This window comes from Paramisgurnus dabryanus, chromosome 11 (genome assembly GCF_030506205.2).
Source record: "Paramisgurnus dabryanus chromosome 11, PD_genome_1.1, whole genome shotgun sequence".
NCBI lineage: Eukaryota > Metazoa > Chordata > Actinopteri > Cypriniformes > Cobitidae > Paramisgurnus > Paramisgurnus dabryanus.
The window spans coordinates 35,514,033-35,530,792 of NC_133347.1; the positions used below are offsets into that span (position 1 = coordinate 35,514,033).

At 39.5% G+C, this 16,760-nt stretch overlaps 1 protein-coding gene and 1 long non-coding RNA gene across 4 annotated transcripts in view; one reads left to right on the plus strand and one right to left on the minus strand.

Moving 5' to 3' along the window:
* The window catches only part of LOC141279818 (serine/threonine-protein kinase WNK2), a 162,161-nt gene that overhangs the window by 117,570 nt on the left and 27,831 nt on the right, over nt 1-16,760 (minus strand). For all 3 annotated transcript variants that reach the window (XM_073816288.1, XM_073816287.1, XM_065271351.2), the window contains exons 8-10: nt 5,129-5,520; nt 4,831-5,048; nt 2,320-2,520 (exon numbers count right to left, since the gene is read on the minus strand). In XM_073816288.1, coding sequence (XP_073672389.1) covers nt 2,320-2,520; nt 4,831-5,048; nt 5,129-5,520 — 811 coding nt within the window. The remainder of the gene's footprint in view (nt 1-2,319; nt 2,521-4,830; nt 5,049-5,128; nt 5,521-16,760) is intronic.
* On the plus strand, nt 3,454-4,487 carry LOC135753311 (uncharacterized). The gene is made up of 3 exons (XR_010533589.2): nt 3,454-3,683; nt 4,215-4,278; nt 4,436-4,487. It is a non-coding gene; the product is annotated as an uncharacterized lncRNA (long non-coding RNA).

The window sequence follows — 16,760 nt, forward strand, 5'->3', positions numbered from 1 at the left end:
CCTCATCTGGTCTTAAATTCGCATTGCTCAATTGCGCTTCATGTGAAATGTCCATTAGTCTGAAAAAAACAAAAAAAGCTCCTTAAGAACTTTGTGATTGATGCTTTGAAAGCAGGCTATGTTTTGTTAGGGCGCCCTAAAATTATCAGGTTCACATCAGGTGAATATTAGAGATGTGACAGGAAACAATTTGGTTTTGGGAATAAAGAAATGACACAAACCACATTTAAACTCAGGTCCCCAGCATTGACATGACCTACCATCATGTTCATTTGATGGCTTTTTAGCATTTTCCTAGATGTCATTTAGTTTCGTTACTAAGAGCACACACTAAAAACCGAATGTGTCTGCTGCCTGAATTCAATGCGAGCTGAATGCGCGTCACATCACAGAGCAGCAAGTGTCAGATTTCATTTATTACTGTCAGAGTGTGCGAGGCGAGTTGACTGACAATGACGATGGCAAAATCTGCGTGCTTACTCGTTTTGTTGTTGTGTTTTTCATTAAGAATAATAATAAACTAATCATTCAAGCAGCACTGGGATTGGCTGGCTTTGGTCAGATGTACCTGTGCACACTGACTCCAGCACTTTATTAAATCCCTGCACGGCATGCGGACTCCTAAGTGATTTAATGCAGCTTACGCAAGTGCTGTTTTTAAACAACTGCCTCTAATTCAAAAGTGAAATGTGCACAGCTGCCTGGGCATTTATAAGCCCCTCCCATACCGGTATCACAGAGTTGGTCACACGCTAATTAACCGGTAAGAAAATGTTGTCACCGCAACATCTCTAAGCTGTATATAAATTCAGTAATAAAATACGTCCTGCTATTAACTTCATTGGATTGATTCAGAAAATGTCTTATGTCAATATTCAATCTTCTTCAATATTCAGTGTAAGTCATCCATTTCAAAATAACATTTTTGTTTTCTAATAACAAAAATGAATCTGTTTGGCACAGGTATATTTTTGTCTACAGAAGTAATTTCAAGCATTTAACCATACACCTTCAGATTACATGATTTTTAAGATCATAGTTAACATTTTAGTCAAGTGAAAATCACACGGTGTCATCTCTATTTTGAACAATGGATTTGTGGGTATGAAGTTTATGCGAGATGTGCAAGCGAGACACTGTGTTGCGATCTTTAATTGGTTTAGGAAACACTCCGCTTGCCGACTACTTTCAGTTTGAGATGGTAGCGGTATCTGCAAGTACGTGTCATGTGACGGTCCATTGATGCAAGGATAATTGTCAAAATGAAACGAAACTTCAAGAAAAAATGACCGAGGACATGACCTTGGTGTCCTCAATGGTAGCTACGGCCATGCTGTTGGTTTATAAATAACACTATGCTGGATTGTTGTTACCCAGCTATGGGTTGAAACAACCCAGCATTCGGATTAAAATTAACCCAACTATTGATGTGTCCAGATTTGATCCAACCATGAGTTAAAGCAACCCAGCATTTTTTAGAGTGTACACACAAAGTGGGGTAGAACAACCAGAGTAGCCAGAGTTAACCCGCGCTGACACAGGAGAAAATGGCATACTCCACACAGAAAGACCTCCTGACCCAGCCAGGTGTTTGAACCAGGCAAACTTTTTGCTGTGAGGCAAAATTGCTACCCACTGAGCCACAGTGCCCCCCTTAAAGGGTCTAATTTACACGCAATCCCGAAACAAAATCTTTAAGTCTTATGTGTGAAAGTGCCTAGTGACAAGTAGGAATGAGTTTGATGTTTGATGGACACGTAAGTTTTAAAGCTTTTTCATGTCATCAAACCAGATCAAACAGAGCAGTGAAATATCACTCCTCGAGTGACTCCATTAAAATGAATACAAAAAAGGCATGGCATAGGTGTGAGGGAAAACTAAAAAACAGTTATAAATAACATCATCCCATGCATGTACGTGAGTGAGATGTGTGTGAGTGAAACAAAATGAATCAAAGTGCAGTCTATAGCATCAGTGAAGCGCCTCTGACACCTGTCTGTTTGTTATTTGTATATTCACTATAGAAAAGACTGCAAGACAGTTTCCTAACCAGCCAATGCAAAACAGTTATTATCAAAGGTAAAACACACCTTTTTTTCTGTTAACTTTGGTTGAAATTTGGTTTGCATTTCTATTGCAGTGCACTGTATAGCTCTGCCCACTGTGAAATCTCATTGATCCAAAGTCAGTTTCTACATAATACACCAAATGTTGTGTGCTGTGATTTTGTCCCAACACCCAAGTGTTTTATCTTTTAATGAGGTCTGAAAATTACGCTGTGACTTACAGTTGTGTACATATGTGTGTGTGTGTGTGTACCTTGTCTGGCTTGTGTGTGTGTGGTGGGACCATAGATGTTGTCTGAGGAGAGAGAGCCTTTCAGTGAGCAGGGCTGTTGAGTTTGGACTGGCTCAAGTGGTTCTGATACTGGACTCAACGTGGGTGTGCTAGTACCCACAGAGCCGTTATCCAGAACCGAGCTCTTGACCGGAGAAGCTGAAACACTGGAACACGTCTCACCTACAGGAGATGGACAGAATATTATTCAACTATGTCATACTAGACTTCAGTAGGGCTCAGAAAGCCTTTATTCATTTTCCTTGTTAATCACTATGTAGTGACTTTCATAAGTGAAAATCCAGATGGCACGCAGGTGTGAAAGACATTTTATGGGACATCTTAACTAATTAAATGGGGGTAATTTTTCCATCTGTGCATCTTAAGTCCCCAGATCTATAGACCATACAATGTGAGGACATCAAATACAGAGAGAGTAAACTCACAAATAATTTGATGATGCTGTCTTGCCATCCACATTAAGCCCGTGATGAATTGCACAATTTTTCCCATCCTATCAGATCATTACCTTATCACACTGTGTGACATGGATCGTTTAAACTTGGGTACGACAAACATGTAGGTGTATGATGATGACACCTATTGAAGTATGCGCTAGTGTAAACAAATACTGGTACGCAGATCGTAGCAGCAAACACACTATGTGTTCCTATGTATGTAACAAGTTTGTGTTTAAATGTTTGGTTAATTCTCCCAAGCAAAGAAAAAACTGATTCAATTGACCCTGACAGATAGTAGCATGTCAGTAGCCAAAATGACTCTTTTGCACTAGGCATTTAGAAGACACTTTAATCTAAGCAAAGTACAAAAATATAAAGAAGAAGGAAGCGATTCCTCCTAAAGAGGCAACAGCATGAAGGGACGGGCACATTCAAGAGTCTCTTCGGGGTCGGGTACACATTTTTAGACCTGTGAAGACCTCTACTTCAAAATGATAAAGGCTATCAGCAATCTAAGATATGAACACTATGATGCTGTTCTTACAAAATCAATATTCACATCAGGGGCGTCGCACCCGTGGGGGATGTGGGTGTTTTAACATCCACACTTTTCCCGGTGAGAGGGTTTAACACCCACACTTTTTTTGCAGTTTTGCAAGAACGCCTTATTAAAGTCGCTCCTCCGTTTCTCTGGCCGCTCTCTGTCTGCTGCGCTGCGCTGCATTCTCTCCCCCTCCCCTCTCAAACATGACGCCGGCTTTGAGTGTTACCGGCTGATGATTGGCTGTTCTGCCTTAAGTCCCGCCTCTCTTGGTGGGTTAGATTGATCGGTCAGCTCGCGCTGAGGAGGCGGGAACTTTGTTTATTTACATCTCCCTTTTTCAGGTAGGCTACTTTGAATGAGTGTTTAAAAAACTTTATTAAACACTTTAATCAACTCTATGCTTTTGAGGTTTTTGAATAAGCTTGATATGTGTTTGGGACTAATGCTAATTGGGTTATTGTTCAGCAGCTGGCTAAATTCGGTCATGTAGACAATGTGGCATGCAATGTATAACCTGTGATGAAGAAGGCAGGGAATTGACGAGGATGAGGGACAAATTGCAATCGATTTGATATTTTGAGCATTGTTTGTTGATTAGCTGAATACTTTGTTAATACTACCTGTTGTGTATGATTGTACTTGTTGAGGAGAAAAAAATGAGAAATGATGACATAGTTCTTCAACAGGTAACTTATGCAAACAATGAAAGAAAAGTGTAGCCTATATTATTTAAATGTAAAAACGGTAAATTGTTACATCATTTAGACCACCAGAGAAAAAGCTTTTCAGGGCACAAGTAGCAAAATTTAGCAGTAACAGTCCTGTCAGACCCATGTCAGTATCGAGCTTACCATTATCTTTTTGTCACGCAGTATCAATAAGATACAGAAAAGAAAGAGGCAGGAGAAGATTGACACCTTTTTCAAGAGAAATCCTGTAAGTGAAGTTAAAAGCTGGACGTTGATAAATGTTGACATTAAACAACAGTAGCCTATTACCATTATATATTTTTGCATTAATTTAATATATTACTTTTCAAGTTTCAATAAGGTTTGCTAGTACCACAGCCTTATTCCTTTATCACCTTGTTTAGGAGATGAGGTTGCTGGAGGCATCAGTTTAAAGAGAGAGAGAGACAGAAAGTTTCACAGGTGAGCAATGAAAAATGAATGTTACAGTTTGTGAAAGAGGTCTATGAAGGAAGAGAGGGTGTGTTTGTGTCATGTGTGGTGCTTAATTCCATCCCAGGTGCACATACGCGTGTTTCTGGTGCGTTTATATCAAATTTAAAATGATATACATCCATCCCCCACACTTTTAAAAAGCTTGCTACGCCCCTGATTCACATAGTGCTAAAACGGTAAGTTCTTTGTCTCCCATGTATCGCAAAATCACATCTGCTAACAAATACTGTCTGTAACAATGTAGATTTAAGCAGGAGTGTCTGAAAGCATCATAATCATTGTTTTTAAAAATGTATATACTTACTAGAGCTGTTGTTTTGATTGCTCTTCAGTTGTTGCACCATGGGGTTGAGTAGTCGACTTCCTCTTAGCTTGTGTTTGGACGCTCTGCGGCGGCGTCCTGTAGGGGGCACTGCATGCAAAAAGCCCAAGCTGGGTGGAACAGGCCGACCTAACCGAGAATACAAAACCTCGATTTCTTCTCTCTGATGAGCCTGCAGCTCTGAGATTTCCTTCATATGCCTGCCGAGATAGGGGAGCTTTAATTTCACCAGCGTGACTGCTAGGGAGGTCAATAGGACTACAAATCTGGTTTTACTTACTTCTCTCTTAATTTCTGTAGCTCTCGCTTTATATCAGCATCTTCAAATTCAGAGTCATTATCACTACTTATGTATGCAGAGTGGGTTCGGCTACCAACCGATGGGGTGTGTCCATTTGCAAGAGAACAGCTGGGCGAATCAGAGCTCTGGACATTACTGCTGTTACCTGAGCGACGAAGGAAGGCCACTGCTCGCTTCATGAAGTCACTGCCACCGTGTTCTGATGGGGCAGGAGCAGAAGAAGAGGGTTTAATGGATAAAGTCTCAGTCTGATCCTCCTCACCAGTGTCAGAGGACAAACAGTACCCCTGGTGCACTGTCCCATCAGCTGAAAACGAGCTCTGAACACGAGGTGATGTGGGTCCAGCCACTGAAAAGGAAGCAGGCATCTCCTAAAAAATCAACATGGAAAACAGTTAATTTCAGTAACATCAATCGATACAGAAAAAGCAAACAAACGTTATTTAAAAAGACTTTAAAAAAACTTTAACTTAGAATGGAATTGATTAATGCCATATCTTTTGTATGCAAAATAGCAAGCAACAATTACAATCTTAGGGGCCAATCACACAAAACACGTATATGGAGGCCAACGGCCTGCAAGGTAATAGTTGTGATTTGTTACTCTCATGGAGGGGGATCAGGTTAAAGAGGCAGCAAAACTCGGTCTGTGTGCTACACAGCTTGGTGTGCACAATGATCGAGAAATCATGGAGAGAAATTTCATTGTTCACAGCTAATGGTGGAGGATGCATGGGCAATCATTCTTTGGGGTCGTGAAAATAAGGTAGGAAGATTGAATTGAATTTACATTATGGTTGGGGCTGTCTGGTGGAAGAGTTTCTGAGTTTGGGAGGAGTTCATCCACTTAGACGTCAGTGGAAAGACACCGTAAGGATAGTGTTCAACTAGCTCTGGCCCAATTTACTTCACATAATCTGCAGAAGTCGTTCACAGCCATGTTCACCCTGGTATTTCTCTCGATGGATTTGTTTTTTTGCATCATGCGTGTGTTAACAGCAGAAGTTTGATGTGGCTGAGCCGGCGCATAACACAGGTCATAACCAAACGTTATGTGATTGGCTTAAGTTTACCAGTGTGTGTGTGTAAGAAATTTACCAGCATGCACTGCAGTCTGTTCATGTACATGGTGAAGAGTCTACATGCTGAGGGCCGAGACAAAAGACGTACTGTCCCAGGAATGGGATCTTGTTAAAGTGATGCCATATGTTTTCCAAATGATACAAACCATATGTTTCTGAATATTAGACCATGTATGGAGTACATGTATGGAGTTCACATTTAGGGGGTTGGGGTTGCCACCATATATATATACCACTTGTGGTACCGTAAACCTTTGGGCGGACCTGACGAACAACACAAACAAGAATGGCCATATACTAAGGTAAGCACTTTTTGCTTATTAATTAGGTTTGTGTTGTTTGCCAAAATTGCCCAAAGTGGTGAGACATTTAAGCTCTTCTAAATTTAAGAACCATATATGTGAAAATGGGTTTTGATTTCAAGGGTACAATTTAACAAAGGCATGAAAGCATGAATCTGTATTGACTTACTGATGAGTTGGCTTTTATGATCATAGTGAATTGACACAGATTCTTAAGTGAAGAGAACGCGTATGAGGTAATATACAGTGTTGAGGAAGTGTTTATCTGTATATTGTTTATGTGTCATGTTGGGGAAGTGTTTATTGGCACATAAGGTAATATTGTGTGGGAGGAAGTGTGACTTTTGAGTGGGTTTGCAAGCTGCAGTGCGTGAGTGTGTGTTAAATAAACCTTGCATCTGGCAGGCAGTGAGAGCGTTTCCCTTGGACAGTCCCTAGGGCTGAAAAAGGGGGGAGTGTAATTACTGTCTGGTGGGTGTAAGGTGAATGTTTGATAAGCCCTATAAGGGATGAGTATGATAGATAAGCCCTGTAGGATAAAGGGATAACAGTCTGACTGCTTAAACCCTAAAAATAAAGGGTTAGAGTGTGCCTGAATGAGCCCTAAAAATAAAGGGAACCCAAATAAATAAAGGGATCGATTAAGGTTTGGTCAAAACAAAGTTTCTGTATGAAAAATAAAGGTTTAGATAAGAAATAAAGAAGGTTGATATAGTTATTTGACATGTTTTGGACATGAAAACTATTTATACAATCTCCTTTCAAAACATAAAAACCTGTGGGGACATATAGGAGAATAAACAATTGAAGGTATAAAATTTAATAAACCCCCAAAGTGTTCTAAGGGTTTTTGTATTTTAAAATAAAGACATGGCATCCAGTCCTGTTGAAACTTTGGAATCAAAGTATCCATTGTGTAAGGATCTTATAAATAAACTGTCTAAAAAATGGCAAAAACGTACAAAAAACATGGTCACCAGATGGCTAGAAGAGGGGACTTTTAATGTGGCATTGTGTGAGGAGATGGAAACATTGGTTAAAAATTACAAAACCAAAGAGATGAGTAAGAAAAACAAAAAAGAGAAGAAAAACGTGAAAAGGAGCAAGAAGTGTTAGCATTGTTCAAAAAAGAAGGGGAAAGTCTGCGTAAACATTTAAAACAGGCCAGAAGGCTGTTGAAAGACATGGAACAAGAAACCAAGGCTAAGGAACAAAAATATGCAGACCCCGCCTCCTTATTTGACCTCTGAGGGTCAGTTTACGTTGCTTAAGGGAACTGTTGGGATTTTTGGTGAGATGCAGATGAAGGGAACTGTGGAGATAGAAGATGATGAGGAGGAGGAGGAAGAGGAGAGAGAGCAAGTTGTAAGACCTAAAACATAGTCAGCTATTACAACAAAAGAAAAAACATTACAGTTAGACTGTTACAAACAAGCACGAACAGCACTAGAAAAGATGAAAACACAATAAAAAACACAAATAAAACACCAAGTGCAAAGAAATCATATGAGCAGGCAGAAAAGAAAAAAGAAGAGAGTAAAAAAGAGAACTTACCAGAAAGAGCAGAAAGTGAAGACTTAGTGAAGTTTATTTTGTGAAACATATGAGGAGAGCAGGGAGGGAGAAGAAGGAGTGGAGTCTCTAGTTGATGAGGGAAAGTGGTCACGCGGGGAAGAAAAATCACTGAGACCTTTAACAAAACATCTCCCCATTTTAATTAAAGGAGCGCAGGGTAATTACGTGCCCTGGGCCTCACAAGATCTCGAGGGACTTGTCAACCGACTCCCGGACATCCACGAGGGGGCTGGTAAGTCCATCAGGATTTTGGAGGAAGAATTAGCTGGGAAGCTGATTGCAATAGGAGACATCAAAAGCCCTCCTAGCGAAGATCGTAGGGGGAGCTAAAACTGATCAAATCCTTCAAGATGCTAATTTACACAGAGCCGTGAATTCCTATGACATGGATGGGGTTGTTTTTGATGTGTACCGCCCCGCAGTGTGGCGAGTTTTACGAACTGAATATGAAACCAGAATCAACCCCAAAGCACTGAAGGGGGAGGAACTGGGGGGAACAGAAAATCCCATCACTTACGTTCAAAGACAATTAAAAAGATGGAAACAAGAGACTGAGGGAGATTCCGAGGAGGATCCTCTGATGACCACACTTTTCAGAAATGCCATAGTGGATGCTATGCCACAGACTGTAAATAGCAAACTAGAAGATGTGGTAGGTCTAAACTCTAAATCATACAAAGAGTTTTGTGACCATGTGTCTCATGCTGTGGACTTATTTAGAAAAAATGAACAAAAGCTGAAAATGCAAGAAAGAACTGTGAAGAAAACTGCCACAGCTACAGCTGGAAGAACTTTCAAGTAAAAACAAGAGAAAGATTCAAGCAGCAGTTCAGAAAGACGAACCCAACCAGATGTCAGTGATGGCTCCTGTGACTTCTCCTCCACCAGCTCTCCAGCTGACTCCGCCCACAACAAACCCTCCTAATGCACACCAGACCCCGTGCCCGTCATCAATGTATACACTCAGCGGCCAGGGCCGATGGGGTGGACAAGAAATCTACCACAAGGGGACAGGAGAGGAACAGACAGATTTCCTCAAGTAACCTGTTGGGGGTGCGGAGCGCAAGGTCATATCAAGAGTGCTTGCCTGAGCAATCCATGGACACAGTCCCCTGGGGGTAGAAGGGAGAAGAATTGGCAGCGGTCTGTACGAGGTCCTGTGAACCCCTGGGTAGGCACAAACCCAGATTTTTAGGGATGCCCAGAGAATCCTATTGGGGAGAGTCAGTTACCAATTTTAACCACTAATGCAAATCAAGAACCAATTTTACAGGTTGAAGTAGAAGGGAAAAACATACCCATGATGGTAGACAAAGGAGCGGTTTATACATGTGTAAATTCAAATTATGTTAAACATCTCCCCATGTCTGGAAAATGTGTAAAGACAATAGGACAAATGAGGTTAATTCCAATGACCGCTCCGATTTGTCTACAAACTAAAAACAACCGTGTGACCTTACCAATCCTGATATCAAACCAGACTCCTATTAACCTTTTAGGAAGAGACGCATTGTGCAAATTAGGTCTTAAAATTTGGTTTTCTGCAGAGGGAGTGTATGTGGACATAAAAGGAACTCAAATGATGATCTCTGAGCCAAAAGCTAATGTGTACTGGTTAGGACAGATAGAGAATGATGTGAAACAAGCATTTGATAAATGGGGTAAATTCATTGAAGCACAGATTCCTGATGCACAAATACCAAAATCACAGTTCCATTGTGCAATGATGTATGATCCTTTAAGATGTACAAAACTTGAAACGAGATGGCATGAAGAAACCAGAGGGCGACAAATTCAGTTAATTTCAGATTCTATCATTAGGTAAACAGGGAGCAGCTATAACCTTAATGGAGAATGACCTCACAAACAAATGGTTTACCATAGCAGATTCTGTACCACATATATCTCTATATGTAGGGAAAAACTGGAAAACAAAAGATGTTGGGCCTATGCTAAAAAAGGCTACACAAAGTCAATGGGAGACAACAGAAAATTAATGGATTTTTCATTCTGCTGATAAAAATTACATTAAAATTCTGTATGAAACCTCACTGTTAGGAATTCCTCAGGAAGTAATTATTAATCAGCAGAAACAAATTCAAATGATTACAGAACCTAAAACAGAAGAGAGTTATACTGCTGATTTACTACAGGATGTACAATGACAAGTCCCATCAGAGCTATGGTCCAAATATGAAACAGATGTGGGCTTGGTAAAATCAGCCAGCCCAGTGAAAGAACAGCTTAAACCAAACGCTTGCCTTCCCAGGAAAGCACAATACCCCTTAAGCCCAGAGGCTGAATTAGGCATAAAAGATACCATTGAAGGATTAGTGAAAGCTGGAGTATTTTTTGAAACAAACAGCTATTGTAACACTCCAATTTATCCTGTAATTAAAGCAAACAAAACTAAAATGGCGCCTCGTACATGATCTACGAGCAATAAATGACATAGTAGAGGATAGTCAAGTTGATGTGCCAAACCCACACACTCTGCTAACAAATGACCCCCTGATGCCAAATACTTCACTGTGATTGATCTATGTTCTGCATTCTTCAGTGTACCAATTGCTGAGGAAAGTAGATATTTGTTTGCATTTACTTATGCTGGTAAACAATATTCATATGCAAAATTACCGATGGGTTTCAAAATGTTACCAACAATATTTAATCAGGTACTCAAAGCTGATTTGGAAGATCTCATGATAGACAGCACTTTTCTGCAATACATGGATGATTTGATGATTTGTTCAACATCACTGGAACAATGCAATAGAGACTCAATAATGGTACTGACTTAACTAGCTCAAGCAGGTCATAAAGTATCCAAAACCAAACTACAATATTGCCAGCCACAGGTGAAATATTTAGGGCGGTTAATCTCATATGGAACAAAGGCCATAGCCCCAGCACACCTAGAAGGCATAAGTAAAGCACCATTGCCACAAAAAGTCGGACAGATGATGACTTTTTTAGGCATGACAGGTTTCAATGCTGACTGGATAGAAGATTATGCAATCAGAACAGCACCATTTAGAGACATTATGAAACAGGCTGGGCTACAAAATCTCCCTTAAAGTGGACTACAGATGCATTAGCAGCCTTTGAGTCGATTAAACAGGAGCTTCAAATAGCACCTGCTTTAAGTACACCTGATTATACCAAACCCTTCCACCTGTTTGTTGCTAACAGAGCTGATGAATATGCTTCTGCAGTATTAATTCAAGAAACCTGCAGTGGTAGGAAAAAACAACCAATAGCATACTACAGTACTAAACTAGACAATGTAGCACAAGGATATCCACCTTGTTATCAGCATGGTCTTGCAGCAGTATTTCAGATATATGAAAAGGCCTCTTCAATAATTATAGGGTATCCAGTTATCATATATACCCATCACAAAATTGCAGAGTTAATTGAACAGGGAATTTTTTTTTGACACAAGCCCGTATTTTGGCATATTTGTTACTACTGACACATCCAGATGTAACAATTAAACGGTGTTACACGGTGAATCCTGCAGAGTTGATTCCTTTGGCTTATGAAGGTGAGCCACATGAATGTGTTGCTGACTCGTTAGCATTCACCAGGTTACGACCCGATCTCGAATCGGTCCCAATTACCGAAGCAGAAATCACTTACTTTGTGGATGGATCCAGATTCAGGGATCATTCAGGAATTCACACTGGTTATGCAGTAGTGAAAAAAGAGGGAGAAGATTTTGTGTCTGTACCGTCCCAACACTGCGCACAGCCGTGCTCTGCTCAATTGGCAGAATTAAAAGCTCTTACAGCGGCATGTAAATTGGCAAAAGGGCAAACAGCAAACATTCTGACTGATTCGGCATATAGCCATGGCGTATGTCACCACTATGGGGCAGTATGGAAACAAAGAGGTTTCAAAAGGAGTGATGGAACTCCTATTCAACATGCTGAACAGATAGTTGAATTAATCTCTGCTATGATGTTGCCAAAACGACTAGCCATTATCAAATGTCAAGCTCACAAAAAAGGAAATGGTTATGTCATCAAGGGTAATAATGCAGCAGATTTGGAGGCTAAAAAGGCCTCCGGGTGTCAGGTGGCAATAATAGCTCCAGAAGTTCTTATTGAACCCAATCCAACCATTGATGATATCGCTCGGATTCAACAACAGGCAGGACCATATGAGCAATCTATGTGGCACCGAAGAGGGGCCACAAAAGACTCCCAAAACATTTGGCGGTCGCATGAAGGTCACATTGTTGCACCAACCGCACTGTTAAATGTTCTAATCACAGACGCACATGGATTTGACCACTGCGCTCGAGCAGAAGTGATTAGAAAAATTAAAGAACAGGGATATTGGTCTCCATATTTGTATGCAACAGTAGAGGAATTTTTGTCAACATGTGAAATTTGTGCTAAGTACAATGTCAGAAAGGTTTAGTCGTTGGGTGGAGGCTGTACCGTCGGCTGACGAAGGAACCGGAACAGTAATCAAATTTCTGACAAGAGAGGTTATTCCTAGATTCGGAATACCATCAGAAATAAGTTCAGACAATGGGTCAGCGTTCATTCAAAAAACAGTAAAACAAGTACTACAACATTTAAGAATAAAGCAAATATTGGGATGTGTTTATCATCCACAATCTCAAGGGATGGTTGAAAAAGCCAATGGAATCATAAAGGCAAAACTCAACAAAATATGTGCTAGTACTAAACTTAACTGGATTGATGCTTTACCTCTTGCACTTATGAGCTATCGCATGCAAACTAACAGAAATACACATTTAACACTGCATGAAATGCTTACAGGTCGAACTATGCCCACTCCACACTGTAGAGGCCCCTATTCGGGACCTCCATTAGAGCAATTACAAATGGAATTAAGGTCATACATGAAAAAACTAAGTGCTATCCATAAAGCTATTTATGTGCAGGAAAGGAGAAAGCAGCTGAGTGAGGAGACAGAGACCACATGTCCAATTGTCCCAGGGGACCAAGTCTATCTGAGGGTATTCAGGAGGAAATGGAACGAAGCCAAAAGGGAAGGACCATATAAAGTGGTGGCCGCTACCCCAACAGCAGTCCGAGTGGAAGGCAGTAACACGTGGTACCACTTAAACCACTGCACTAAAGCTCATAAAGAAAAAACAGAGACCGGAGAGGACAGCCTTGGAACAAACAACCAAGAAACTTCTGCTAAAAGCAATGAGGCACAAGGTGTGGCATCAGGAAATGACCATGGACAGAACACACCTGACGACATGCCTGATCATCATATGCTTGTGGCCAGTTCATGCTTTAAACAACATCACGACTCCGCCTCCAGTTACTCAGGTCCGGAATCACACCACACTGCCACTGACTCCAACACCTGTAACTCCGTTTCTGAACCACACTTCCCTGTCATCAAATTCACTTGCAACCACACAGCCTTTTAATCTTAAAACCTTCACATCAACGGAGCGTGAAACCACACAGACTCTGAACCATACCTCCTTTGCGTCAACTACGTTTGCAACCACACAAACTTTGAACACTACATCCCTTAAGTCAACGTTGCTTGCAGCCACACAGACTTTGAATCACACATCCCTTATGTCAACGTCATATACAAACACAGAGACTTTGAATAACACATCCCTTACGTCTTCAACATTACTACCGTCAACACAAATGCTTAACCATACATCCTTGCCATTGACTGTTGAGCCCTCAAAAGGACTGAGGAACAACACAATCTCAAATACAACTGACCTAACATGGAGAGGAAAACAACAAAGATATTGAGGACGATTACACCATGTATGGAGAAGATACCAAACTAGACATTTTATGGGAAATGGCACAAAGTAATCAATGGTATGAATGGGAAACCTTTACAGCAACAGATTTACACGAGAAAAACTGTTTGTTTTGTTCCAAATCACCTGCAAGTCAGGTAATAATAGTGCCAAATCCATTTGATTTTGAAAAATGTGCCGAGATGAATAGACTTGTAATGTGAAACTGTTCAGACCTATTTGTCCAGCAGAATGTTTGGGTTCTCTAAGTAATAGCAGAGAAAGACATATGTATCGACACATACGATCACTAGCAACTAGATGTTGAGGTATCAATGTATCAAAAATTATGCAAATACAAAATAATAAAAAAATAGAAATCCCACAATGGTACACCATAGATCAGTGTTTCTCAACCCTGGTCCTCGAGGACCCCCTTCCAGAATTTTTTAGATGTCTCCTTATTTAAAACACCTGTACCAACTCATCAGCCTCCTTCCAGAATGTCTCCCTAACAAGCTAATGATTTAAATCAGGTGTGTTAATTAAGGAGACATCTAAACATTCTGGAAGGGGGTCCTTGAGGACCAGGGTTGAGAAACACTGCCATAGATTATAGTAAGGGATATGAGTGCTTTGTAAAAACCACAGGGAATATTAATATGGGACAATTTAAAGGAAAATGCAAAGTCATTTGGACTTTAGATAAGACAAAAATTCGACAAGCCAGCGATACCTTAGATCTCCCACCTATGAGGTCATCAGGAATAAGAAATGGGAAGAAAATAATTCCAGAAAAAACCTGTGAAAATCAAACTACAGCATTCCCCGATGTAGACACCTATACTGATCAAACACAAGCGATACCAGATTTTTTATGGATTTGTTGACATAGAAAACTTTTACCTTTTTTGCCATCAGGATGGAAAGGAAAATGTACAAGAGTACGACTAATACAGGAGATTCATATAATGGAATGGGATTTCGATTACAAGTCAGAACCAAAGGACACAAGTAACCATAGAGTTAAGAGAGGTTACGAATCAGATCCTACAGTATATATCGACGCAATAGGTCAACCCAGAGGTGTACCAAATCAATTTAAGGCCCGAAATGAAGTTAAAGCAGGTTTTGAGTCAATATTCATTTGGATTTCACAAAATAAAAATACAGAATGGATCAATTATGTATACTATAATCAGCAGAGATTCATTAACTACACCAATGAAGCTTAACTTCGCTTGGAGAGCAACTAGATAAAACAAGTAAAAATGACATGGCAAAATAGACTCACGAAAATTGGATATTAGCGGATAAAGGAGGAGTATGTATTTTATTTTCTAATCACTGCTGTACTTTTATTCCGAATAATACAGCACCAGAAGGTACGTTTACAAAAGCCATGACCAAACTCAAAGAATTACAGATAGAAATGGCAACTAATGCCGGAAGGGATGAGAAAATATGGGATTGGTTTGATTTAAAACTAGGAGCATGGGGAGCTTGGTTAGCAAAATTAGCAATATTTGTAGGAGTGGCGATCGGCATCGGAGGACTATTATTTTGTTGTGTAATACCGTTATTAAAATCCTTCGTTATCAAAGCTACCGTTAAACAAATGGAAATGATAACTTATCAGGACGATAAAAAACTAATGGCACAAAATGATCAATCCGTGCATTACCAGGACTTACTTTACAGAACAGTAATGAGTATTCAAGCACCTCTGAGGAGGATGAAAAGGAGGAATAAAAATAAACCTCAAGCACATGTAGGTTAATTATAATCAGAACGTATTACACGAACCTTACTTAAATTTTATTATTAGGTAGTATATTGTTTTATTGACTTGATTTTACCTTTTGTTTTGGGTTTATATGTATGCTTAGCTTCAGTTTATTTTGGGGTATTTTATATTCACTTGTTTTATTCAATTTAATTTTATATTTCTCTCGTATTTATCATGCATACTTAACTTAGATTTTAGTATCAATTATTTCAATTTACTTATTTTATTCGGTTTTACATTTTTCTTTGTGTTTAATCCGTTACTTAATTTTGTTAATTATTTCTAGATACTTATTTTATTTGATATAACTTTATATGTACTTTATAATTATTATGCATGCTTTACTTAATTTTGTTTACTTCTACTTACTTGGTTTGATTCTACTTTACATTTATTTGTTCTCTATACATTTATTTGTTTTGTTTTAATTATTTACTATTTTTATTACTTTTCATTTGATAAATTTACATATACTGTATGATTATCATATATTCTACATATATTCTATATCATTTATTTACCTAGTTTTACCGCATATATTCAATTTGACTGCAACAGCCGCAGACAAGAGCAGAACCAGTTGCACACAAACTGTTTATGTAGGACACTTAAGTTCTTTTACTTTTGCATTCCAAACAAAATGAGAATGGAAAGATGTTTGCTCTTATTGTCCATAGTTCAAAGTGCAGTGGCATAATTTAGTAATTGGTAATGTATAGTGGTTTTCTTTAACCACAATATATAGTGATAACTGAGATACTCAATTATGAAACGGCACTTCGGATTAAAATAAATAAACAGGAAAACTGAGGCTGTGTTAGCCTCAGAGCGGGGATTATGACGAAGTTTTTTTAATCCGAATATAAAGGAATTAAGTATAATCTTACTTTACCATTATGTTTTTCTATATGAATCTAACCAGTTATATGTATCACTAAGTTTACCAGTGTGTGTGTGTAAGAAATTTACCAGCATGCATTGCAGTCTGTTCATGTACATGGTGAAGAGTCTACATGCTGAGGGCCGAGACAAAAGACCAGGGGCGCCGTAAGGGGGGAAAAGTTAGGACGATTCTAAGGGCCCATGAACTTTTGAG